This window comes from Cyphomyrmex costatus, unplaced genomic scaffold (genome assembly GCF_001594065.2).
Source record: "Cyphomyrmex costatus isolate MS0001 unplaced genomic scaffold, Ccosl1.0 scaffold30, whole genome shotgun sequence".
Taxonomy (NCBI): Eukaryota; Metazoa; Arthropoda; class Insecta; order Hymenoptera; family Formicidae; genus Cyphomyrmex; species Cyphomyrmex costatus.
The window spans coordinates 508,070-520,417 of NW_017277125.1; the positions used below are offsets into that span (position 1 = coordinate 508,070).

A 12,348-nucleotide genomic window follows, 5' to 3' on the forward strand; every position below is an offset into this window, starting at 1 on the left:
GCTCTCCCGATCTCGCCCCGTCGGTTCCGTCGACGCTGTCCCAGCAGAGCCACTCACACTTGCAGTTGCACTCCCTTTCTGCACTTTCTGCATCTCGGAAATGAAACGGATATATTGCGCACACGTATACGTGAGGTTCGTGTTAGATATTAAACTTGTCGCGTAAATAACCTTTGTGGTCTCATTTCCGTCTGAAAAAAAAAATAAACGATACAGGGTGTAGTGCGAGAAATATTAATACGATTAATTAAATTAATTTACTGAATATTAATGGAGTCCCAGTTCGAAATCCCCCTCCCCTCGAGTAGTCCCGCGATGAAATAAAAAATGCTGATATTCGGAGGGAGGAACAGAGAAAAGAAACGACGGTTGCAATAAGAGAGGAGCCTTACTTTTTGTTCTCGATCGCTATCCGCGCCGATGTCTCCGACAATGATCCGCAATCCGCACCGCGGCACTAACGATGATACCGACGTGATAGCGTCGACTAGCATGCCTCCGTGCGAGTCGCGATGTAATATACGGCTCGCGAGAATCGATAGGGAACGTTTGAAGGACGTGCGGCGGCGTTGGCACGGCCTGTTACACGTTACACCCGCCGATCTCACTAATTGCCAGAGCCGTTCGTCCGAAATTCATCCCAATTCAACCGGACATTAATTGCGGATCCAAATTCCGAAATCTGTGTGCATGCGCACCCCTTGCCCTGCTCTGCTTTTTCAGCGCGAAAGGAAAATAAATTGCGCAACTTCCCAGTGAGACATGACAATGGAATCGACGTCATTTAGCATTTCCCACTGGGTTAAGGCCAAAATCAGACTAAATTAAAGATTGACACTTATAGATTTAATTAATAAAACAATTTTAGCTTCTTTTATTTGGATTGGGCAAATTTCGATTTTTTAGACTTCAATCTCAATCTCAATCATGTAAAAATCTCTGAATTGACTGAATGATATGAAAAATTCTTTTACATTTTATTTTCTCAATTTTTATGTCCTAGAAGCAATTCGCTCGTTTACGCTTCATCTATATATTTACTTTAGAAAATATTCAACAAAATAATTTTAAACGATACAGCGTTATAACAACAAAATTTAACTTTTAAAGTTGACAATTTCTCCTAAATATGTTGCCACGCGCGCTTCTTCAAAAGAATAGAATTACGTCAATCCGAACATCGTGATAAGTAATGTATAATAATAGCGTGCGAGCAGTGGCAATTAGCTATAATAGTTCGATTAAACACATGTATCGTTAGGGGCAACATACTGTCGCAACCGACGTCGTGGTTGCAGATGGTGTCGTAGATATATACTGCGGCAATCTTGTCTCCGACAGTGAGAAAAGGAGAGAGAGAGAGAGAGAGAGAGATACTTTTTGAACCCGAACAAAGCTTACGTGCGGAAAAAAGTTTAACGCTTTATATATCGCGTGTTGCTTCTTCCACAGAGTTGAAATTATGGGTCGCTATAAAGTGGAACTTCGAGTTTCATTTCGATGAATCACGCTACCGGTAGTGAATATACTTAATATACGAAGATAATTATTCAGTCACATTAAAATTTTCCTAATCACTATATTTTCATTTAACGAATATATTATATTACTTATTAATGATAAAATTCAAAACTGACTTAAATATTTTTATTTCAAAATTGATATCGAGCCATATATATATATTATATATTTAGAAAACTTTCTTTGCTCAAGTTTGATCTATTTTATTCTCTATAATTTATCCAATTATGATAATTATTTTTTATTTCTTTAATAATTAACGTTATTTATATTAACATTATTAGGAAAAAAAGAGAAATAAAGAATAGAGACAAGCTCTAAAATGTTTCAGTCTTATCTGAACATTTATACATATATAATAGAAACAAATATTAAAATTTTTCAAATCATATACAGATAATCTTATTTTTCTTATTTCACCATGGTTATTTCTTTCTTTTCTATCAGTTTATTAGGCATTATATTTGCACGTATGCAACAATTAGCCATATTTCATTTATTTTGATGTACTATAAATAAACTTACAGAATATCATTGCATAAGAATAATTTCCATTAAAATCTGAATGCGTATTGCAATGTATGCGTATTGCATAGTCAAAAGAGATTTTATATATACGTATACTATATATGTGTGAGAGTGGCCTCTACCAATAATTTATATATATTTTTGTGCACATGCGTATATAGAAGAACATCGAAATATTTGCATATTTTTATAAATGCATCTTAATCTTTTTTTATATCACGAATTATAAATTAAATTATAAAATTTTTTACTTTATATTTTGTAATCAATTGCATACAGCGTGTTTCAGACCATCCGTATCACCCTTATATCTTCACAAGATAACGTTCAATCGAAAAGGTGTTCAGATAAAAGTTTTAAAGTTTAAAAGAATTTATTTACTGATCTTATTAGTTTGACGACGCACCCAAGGTCAAATTGATAAGACCAGTAAATAGATCTTTTCAAACCTTACAACTTTTGTCTGATCGTTATCCTGCAAAGATAAAAGGATGGTATGAGTGGTCTAAAATGATCGATATACCTATATAATCTTATATCTACAAATAACCATTACTCATTATTTATTTGCAGTGATAGCACTCAGTATTTAGAAAATACATCGGAACACTTATAAACGGAACACTTTTTCTAAATAAATTTACAGAAACTATCGCTTTAAAACGATTTAGATCTTTTTACGTGACTTTTTATATATTTTGTTGTTCACTGCATTAGTCAAATCGTCGTACTCTATTAGATAAATTTCCTAACAAAATATATGTATGTACATATAATTATCTTATCATTTATACACAAGGTGTGGCATTACACTATATATATCTTTTAGATATAAAGCTATAACTGATTAAAAATTTTACCAAACTTTTGTTAATAATGTCAACACAAAATGCACATATGATAAAGGCTTTAGTCCCTTTGATGCTACAAATGCTTCCAAGTATTTTTTGATTGGTCAATTAATTGAGTTAGTGAAATACTTTCTTCCGAATAATATGTCAATCAAATATACTTCAAAATATTTCCGCAGCGCCAAGTTAACTGTCGATTATATGATCAACATTACAGGTAATTGCAGATCTTTTTTGAATAGCTTGAACTTTTTCTATAATTATTTTACGTTTTTCATCGCATCCTTTTCTATATTCTCGTGGGAATCCAGGTTTACCAATCTTTTCTAAGATACTTTCTCTGTTATTTTTAAAATCGTAATAATTTTTCTTTCCTAATATATATTTTTAGAAAAATGCACGATACGTGAAATATCTATAAAGAGTATGTATTTATAAAAAGGGTGAAGAGAAAAGAAAATTTAGAATTCTAAATTTACAAATAAAATGTTATTGTCAATAATCAAGAAATCGTATATTGATAACGCGATGCTGAAATAATCTTTCTTCAATATTAAAAAGTTGATGGGGAGAGAGAGAGAGAGATTTTAATAGTCTATTTCAATGATGAGATAGTGATTAAATAAAAGAATGTTGCAGTGCAGGATGTAAGCAAAAACTGGGACAAACTCGTTTACCTTCTTCTTGTAGTTGGTATCCGCAATGCGCATATATCGCGCACGTGTGCGAACGAACGTGTAACAGCGTTCATTTCCTCGGCAACAATTGTTTACTGCGGTAACCACTAGTGATTCTATAGAAAAAAGATTCAGATCTGAATCATCATGAGTTCTTGACGCGTATTGCGTGTAATTCGCCGCAACGATGTCGTAATTCGATATTAACTGTGTTATAATTCGTAATGCTGATATATCACATTATATCTTATTTGCTATTCTTTTTGCAGAGATGTCGCTCAGTTTTGCTGAGCGCATCTGTAAATATCTTTACGAGAGATGTTTATTGCCTATTTCCGTCTGATTCCTCATTGTGATTACAAAATGTATCAAACAACGCCGTCGCAGATATCTGCAATTAAACAATTCTACCACTCGTCAATTTATATTAAACTAATAAATTAATATTTGTTTTTTCTTAATTTTTAACGCTAACTATAACATTACTTAATTACGCCAGTTTATTATTTGTTGGTCTTTGCGTTGTATATATAGCTTGTATATTAAATAAATGTTTTTTTTATTTGCGGAATGACGGTATAATTTTTTATATCGAAAGAAATAACATTTTAGCCATAATAAATTACTCTAAAATTCAAAAACTATTGCTCAAACTAATTCTGGAACAAAGAAAAATATTAATTGTTCCTTCTGTCATACGTGAATTCTGGAACACTCTGTACAAGATGTAAAAAAATTAATGCGTCATTTTAGAAAATCATAAATACATTGAATAAAAAAACATCGATCATTAGATAAGATTAATCTTCGAAGTGTCATTAAGAGAGTAATACGTATTAATATACATATTTTACATTCAAATTAGGCACAATTAAACTCAAATAACATATATTACATAATATTCAGATATAACGAGAAATTATGTGGGCATTAATCTAAATTCTAAATCATAGCACAAAGTGCTTGGATAATAATATATGTCGCACTATACTTTTTGAACAATTTAGGACAATGTTATTGTAATTCCCGTTTATCGTTGTAAAATAGATGTAACATTTGTTAATAACAATTCTAATTGAAAGAAAACACTATATCATATTTATCACATTCGTATATGTTTCTGTACATGTTGTCTATAGATGTAAAATAATCTATTCCGAATTTTCTTTACTTTTGCTGAGCGAAATATACGAAGAGTTATTTGTTACTTTAAATTGTGTCTATAATTCTGTATGCTATTTTGCAATATTCTAGTTATCACTTATGATATTCGAGAGATACTTATTGTATCACTTGACATTAATTCTTGTAAATCACGCAAAAAATGGATCTGCAATTTTTATGTATCTACAAAGTTATATTTGCAATAAATAATTAAAAATAAAATAATACATTAAATTTATTCTTATAAATATAGGATTTTCTTAAATCCTATTTGGGTCTTTGGTAAAACTCTACTTAAAAATTTATGGAATCAATTTATCAGAATAACATATCTCCCGGATGAATAAATCTAAATAGCAGTAAGAACAGAGCGTACACATGATGAGCTTTTAGATGAATAAAAAAGAGTAATCTTGAAAAAAACGTTTTTTACTTGAGTAAAAATATGATGTCCATCTATATCTTAAGAATAAATAAGTTTTTATGTAGTTTCTTTGAGAAGCATTCCTAGTCATAAATTACCACATTTTATACACGTCGCTCGACATTTATGAGTACCGATAAAACGTCCTGCTTCCACTCCGTTCCGGGTCGATAACGTAATCGTTTAAAGTTGCGTTGTTTTTATGCATGGTCATCGATAACACATGCCAGTTCAATGACATATGCGTTTTTCTTTATGCAAATGCGGGATAAGAGTTTAACTAATTTTATACAATGGATTTATCTGCTGCTAAATACGCTATATGTTAATTTTCTGCATTACAACTGGCACTTCTGAATTATTGTTAATTACTAGTTTCGATTGCTAGGACAGTGTGTGTCTTTGGCGTGTCAATTTTAGAAAAATACTCAATTTTTGATTCTCTAAGGTCTAAAATGCAAGAATGATGACAATTGAGCCGCGAGCATCGGTTCACGGATGCCCTTTCTCTGTCAAAAATTGATTATTTTTGTATATATGTATATATGTACAATGTGTATATATATATATATATATACATATATACTATTTATTGTTGTCTATGTCTATAAGTGTCTGTATATATAATATATATCGGCAAGCGTCCAGAAAAAACGTAATCACAAAATACACGCTTGTATCTCTATGAGCTAATAATGTTGTATTAATATAATGTGATTACACGTGTGGTTTCCTTTTTTTGTCTCTGCAATACGTAATACAAGCTACTTATTGTTTGTGTACTGACTGCTGTATGTGTACTTATTTCTTTTTCAGGACTTGTAATGCTCTATATTTACGCCTTTTGCAGTATTTTAGCGCGTGTGCGAATGTATACGGAAGCACGGACTATTATCTACGTTACACGAATTATTTAACTAATCAACTAACTTAACTATGCTTTCCTAAAAACTACTCAGACTTCTGTTTAACATTTACCTCATATATCTCACTTATAAGAATAACGTCATGATCGTATTTGTAATATCGACTAGGGCGCCTATACGTCTTGCTTATTGATAATTAATACTGCTAGACGACTAGACTTGTTTTATGTAACATTCGGTTTTGTCCACCCTTAAAATTATTATCTAATTTGACACATAATTTTCGTATACAGTCTTAACATTTATGATGATGTTTGTATTGTGCTAAAAATATGTCACAGACTACAAAATTTTTTCCTCCTTACTGCAAATTTTTCTTTTTCGCTTTTTGGTCGATACGTATGTTGAATATAAAGTTTCTTGTGGATTATTCATCACTGAGTAAAATAATGTGTTTTTCTTTAGAATCTTCGTCACTGTTTGAATAATGCTATATAATCGTGTATAATCTATTTTCGTATAATAATATTTCTATTATATGGTAAGTTGTAAATTTCATAACCAGTATAAAACGACCAGTACCAATATATAATTATCACAGAGTTGTCAAGATAATGTACAGTATAGAACTAGTTTTACAATGTACCTTGCTAAGAGTTGGGAAAGTTACTTTACAAGTTACTGATAAGTTATTCTTTTATTATAGAAATTAAGTACAATTCAAATGTTTTATTTTTTATATTATTTTTTATCGTTTGCTTTAATTTCGTACTCAATTTCTATAACAAATGCATACAAAGTAAACTTAAAAAGTAATTGATAAGCAATTTTCCCACAACCCTGATCTTGCTATACTTAAATTTTTCATGAAAGTAGGTATATTATACAAATCATATGATTACTACTATCTGATCTAATACTGTTTTAATAGTCTCAAGAAAATATAAAAAAATGAGGAAATATGCACAAAAATGGCAGTGGATATTTTTATCACAAAAAAAAGATGTGATAATATATAACACAATCTATCTGATTTAAATGTGTTAACCAGTTTACATAATGTAATACATTTGTAATAATATATTACATATTATATTCCTAGAAACATTTAACAATAATTTCCTATCACTAAAATAATCTGTATAAATAGCATTAATATGCATAAAAAATAAGACTATAAGTATATTAATATTTAAATCTGGCTATGAAATTTCAAACTTACTTTATTTGCTATATGGTAGTAAAGCTTCAACGTTAAGCTCACAAACAATAATGGAAGTTCACTAATATTTCATATTAACAAACATCTCTATCAGACAGCAGAAAGACGTATGTATCCAATAATAAGTAACTAAAAAAATATACAATACCAACAACGTACTTAACGCTAAATGTATATATGATAAATAATTTAAGAACAATAAAACATACAAAATTTCCATTTTCGTACCTTAGCACCGTTAATTTCTGGAAATAAAGTTTACATTACGACAGATACTAATACGTGATTAGTATACGACCACCTCGGCAGAACATTTATTCGAAATTCTAAGACCAGTCCTCATATTGACTGCCCATGGTTCATCTCATTAAATCCGCCGCTCTCTGTCGATCCCGATGGACTTCCCGGGGATGCATTCTTTTACGATGTGAAAAACAATTGCCGGAGCTCGCAAAAGCTTTCGGACAGTAAGGACACTGATAAGGCCTCGCACCTGTGTGCTGATTTATGTGGAATTTTAAATCCTGATTTCGCTTAAATGTCTTATCACAAAGCGGACATGCGTGCGGTCTCAAGTCTGAATGCGTTATGCTGTGGGCACGTAACGTGGAATTCGTTGGATACACTCTCCCGCACACATTACATGGAAATTGTACGCCGCTGTGGTACTCCTTGTGTCTGAACAGATTCGATTGAGTTTTGAAACTGCAAGAAATTAAATTTTCTTTGGTAACAACTTGGTTGAAAATCCTTCAATAATAACAATATGATTAATACATTATTAGACAATTCATTATTAAAATCTTAATATTATTATATTTCAATATGAAAACAAAAACAAATTAAACAATTATTTTACAATAGTTTAACAATAATTCTTTAATCAAGTATTAATGAAAAATAAATATTAAATTATTATGAGAAAATTATTACAAGAATGTAAGCGTACATTCTTCCACATATGTCGCAGCCGTACTTTCCTTTAGGCCTGTGAGTTTCTAAATGCACTTTCAAATTTCCCTTGGTAGAAATCTTTTTACTGCAAATTGGACAGATGAAGTTGCTGGACGAATTGTTATCACTGTTCGTGTGAAGCACACCATTTATAGAATAAACGTGTTGAGATTGTAAAATAGGCTTTCCGTCGAATCTTCTCTCTTTGGGTAAATGCGACCATAAGTGATTTTGCAAGCCAATTTGCGATATAAAAGATCGGGTACATACTGTACATTCATACGGTTTCTCTGATACATTGGATATAATTTTTTCACTGTCTTCGTGCGATTTAGATTCACTTTCATCTTTCTTTTTTTCGTCTTCCACTTCAGTGTTTCTAAACAAGTAAGATATATAAGTAAGCATACTCAGCTACCAATAAGATCTTTATTATTATTATATAGAAAATAGTATAAAGATTCCTACTTGTTTGTTAAAGGTAATGGTTCTGGTGTATGTGTCCTTGTTATTTCTTCCTCGTTATCTGAGGAATCTGAAGCTTCGGATGTAGACTGTTCCATGCCACATTGTAAAAACAGCATCGGATCCACTTTTACCTCCATTTCTTCCATATTCGGAGTGCAACGTTTGACCTCTTGGAAATTTGATTCCTGTGGTTCGTCCTCGGTTAAAATTTCTATCGCACCCTACAGATATTATTGATAATACTGATTATATACTATAGATATGTGATAAATGCTAAAGGACAATTTTTAATACATATACCTTTGTCAATATCGAATGTAATAGCCCTCGATCTTCCGCCTTTTTTACAATATCTTGCATGTCTTTAATATTTTGTATCTCGTCTTCTTGTACAAGATTCGTATTGTCAATGTTACCATAAAGTTGTGATCTCAACTTCTCTTGGGTACGGTATGCCATCATTGCGAAACGATGAACACCCTCCAGTCTCTTGATACATGTAGAACAGACCATTTTTGAAAATTTGTCGTCCGACGACACCTGCAATTAAAAATAAGTATAAATTTATGAAAATATACATTATGTAATTGACATAAATTATATGACGCCAATATCTGGAAATAATAACAGTGTCATAAATTAAATTTGTCGAATAAATAAAAATTAACATGAATATAATATCCAGATATAAATATATAAAAAAAGGTAAAATATTCAAATTTTACTTCTTTTGGACTATAGTAAAAGATTATACATTTTTTCCTCAGAATATATATTTTTCAAAAAAAAAAAATAAATTACAAAATTATCGCATTATTAGAATTTACATCCGTGCATTATATTCTATATACAGGATGTTCCAAAATTTATGCATTTGGAGAGACAAAACATTACAGTAGTTCTTGCAGGTTTAAGTTGTACGAGTTACGGCAAAAATCATTTATCGCGAACGCAATTTTACTAAAGAAAAAGATTATTTTTAGCATAAAGTATAATTATATGTTGTGTACATACTCCAAATGCGCAAATTTTGGGACACCCTGTATATGTTTTTATACATATATGCACACACACACACACACACACACACATATCTATATGTGTATATATACGTAACTGTCATTTCCAGATACTAATGTCATATAAGTTATGTCAATTGCATAATTAAACATCATTTTATTATCATCGTTACGTCGTTTCTCATTTCTCGCATTATTGTCATCTCCCATTTGCACAGCAGCGCGTCGCGAATTCTCTCTTCATTTTCATCCTCGATCGACAATTAACCTAGCATTCGCGAGCGCAGTTAACGGCGTCGAGATGGAAAGGAATAAGGACGTTTCATTTATTTAAAAAAAAAAAGTCGTCCGATTTTTCCTCTTTTCTTTCGCGTACACGGTCGCATCGCCAATCTATTCCGCATCGTATCATTTATTTCCCCGTCGCTCCACCGCGGACGCGGCCCTCATTTCCAATTGTATATTTATAGATGTGGCCGCTTATATATAGCGTATACACATACACACGGGGCACGGGTATACTTATTGCAATCAATAAAATGCTAATTTTTAACACTTTTGTAGCTCCGCACACAAAATGGTCGCGCTCATGACCGATGTATTCTGCAAAATACGTAAATACGATCAGCACTGTGAATCGTAAACGCGACGGTTGATCCTCTGATATGAGACCGCTGACATTTCGCGATTCGTTATAGGAACCGATGCAATTAATTTTTTCAGCCGGAGACTTTTGGTGAGGCGTAACCCAATAAATATGTGCTTCAGTATCGCGAAAATGTAATTATATTTAGATGATCAGTCAATTCATTCGTGTCGAGGCTGCGATCATTATATGATGAAAAAAAGATCCAGGCGAGATCGGGGAGACGATCGGTGACTTCAAATCGCTGTGATATATTTTTCATCGCCGATTTTTCGCGAATGCCAACACGGAAAACTGTCGCGATCGCAATACGAATCTTCGCGAAAAAGATCGGCGTGCGATTTCGACCGATTTCGAAAAATCGGCTGAGATCGGCCAAACGAAGTCGACGTGAATCTCGAAATTCGGCCGCAACCGGCACGTGATATCACGACACCTGGCCGCGTAGAGGAGGGGAGACGAATTTTGAAAGAAAGAAAAAAATGAGGGAGCGAGATGAGAGGGGAAAAAAGAGGGAGAGGGGAAAAAAAAGGATGTGCGAAGATACGCGCGAAAGCGCGCTCGCGTTTCACTCACCAAGATATGCAGGTATTTCCGTATTTTGGTCTGCAGATAATGACGCCGGCCGTCCTCGGCGAAAATGTGCATCCTGCCGTCGTCGGTGGCAATGTCGGTCGCACAGATCCGGCACTGCGCCGCGGCGCGATCCGCTTGCCGATCGCGCTGTTGCTCGAAATCGCGTGCCGCCGTGCCCATTTTTCAAAAAGGAAGAGCGCGAAAAACGGGGAGAAAAAAGGGAAAAACGGAGAGATCGGCGAAGAAGAGAAAGAGAGATAAAGGGGGAAAAGAAGGAAAAAAAAAGGGAGAACGGCGTGCCGGGGAAGGAAGGGGCAGGAGACGATTTTTCCTCTCGTTCCACCGCTGGAAGACTTTTTCGTTTCAGCCGATCCTCTCTCGGTGGATGGTACTATATAATCTCGGCGGCACGATCTTTTTCTTTTTCTTTTCTCCTCCCAAGGCTAGGACGAAATGCCGAACCGCCAAGTCGGTCCGCGACGCGACGTCTTCATGTACCCGGACAACGACGGGGCATCCTCGGTCGCGAGGAGCGGCGGCGGCGGCGGCGGCGACGGCGGCGGCGGCTACGACGACGACGGCGGCTGATGCGCGACCGAGAAGAAGCCGCGTGTGTCTCCCGACGGCACGGCAGCAGCCGAAAGCGGGCGAACGTGCGACGGCTTGATTATTCTATAACGATTTTCCCTCTTTCTTTTTTTTGTTCCGCCGTATACTTTATGAGTGGAGCCGCGGATTGGGCGAGATTATAAGCCGCGCGGCACGGCGCGACGCGACGCGAGTCGTCGTGCTCTTTATAAAAACAGACGCGCGCTCGCCCGCGCTCGTCGCGGGGTAGTCGTCGGGCGTCGGCGTGCGTCCGTCTCCCCCGTACGTCTCTCAACCCCCCGGAGTGTGCCGCGAGTGCTCAATACAAAATATATAATAGCATTCGTCGATTTGAAAAACATATGTATATAACCAATTGTTTTATTTATGGATTCCGCCGGCGCCTCGCCGCGCGGCGCTCCCCGCCGGTGCGCGGCGCGCGCGCGCGTATATCTGATGTTGGCGTCTCCGCCTCCGCGCGCGTTCGCGAAAATCCTACGTATATTACATCGCGGCCATGCGACGCGCGAAAGAATAAAACGCCGCGGCGCGCGGCACTCTTAATTGCTCCGCCATCTTGGTCGCCCGTGCCGGCTCCTGCAGTACTTGGCCCGCCAATTTCTTTTCTGGTCTCGCGCCGCCGACAATACCACGTGTCCGTGGCGCGTCGCGCCGGACCGTGTCGCTGGTGCCGCTGACGTCACTCACGCTCGCTCGCTCGCACGCGGCCACGAGATACGTCGCGCTGTCGCCGCGGGGTTCCGCGCTTTCCCGCCATTTCTCGCCGTCCCTCTTTCCCCGTCGCCTCGTGCCACGCGCGCGTGCGCGCGCCGCGTTTTTGCAC

General features: G+C 35.5%; 1 protein-coding gene across 1 annotated transcript; it reads right to left on the reverse strand.

The window, feature by feature from the left end:
* Positions 1-7,612: 7,612 nt before the first annotated feature.
* Positions 7,613-11,155, reverse strand: LOC108775538 (zinc finger protein 568). Its single transcript, XM_018541936.1, has 5 exons — positions 10,917-11,155; positions 8,976-9,215; positions 8,676-8,896; positions 8,203-8,586; positions 7,613-7,958 (listed from the first exon to the last, which is right to left on the reverse strand). Exons 1-5 carry the CDS (start codon positions 11,094-11,096, stop codon positions 7,613-7,615), a joined length of 1,371 nt encoding a protein of 456 aa, XP_018397438.1. The 5' UTR covers positions 11,097-11,155.
* Between the last annotated feature and the right edge of the window lie 1,193 nt (positions 11,156-12,348).

Bases quoted from the DNA above. Each gene is read 5' to 3' on its own strand.
- LOC108775538 (XM_018541936.1), bottom strand. From the start codon at position 11,096: ATGGGCACGGCGGCACGCGATTTCGAGCAACAGCGCGATCGGCAAGCG. The intron at 8,897-8,975 runs GTATATGTATTA...TAATATCTGTAG, and splicing joins TACATTCGATATTGACAAAG to GGTGCGATAGAAATTTTAAC. The intron at 7,959-8,202 runs GTACGCTTACAT...AATTTCTTGCAG, and splicing joins TGCGACATATGTGGAAGAAT to TTTCAAAACTCAATCGAATC.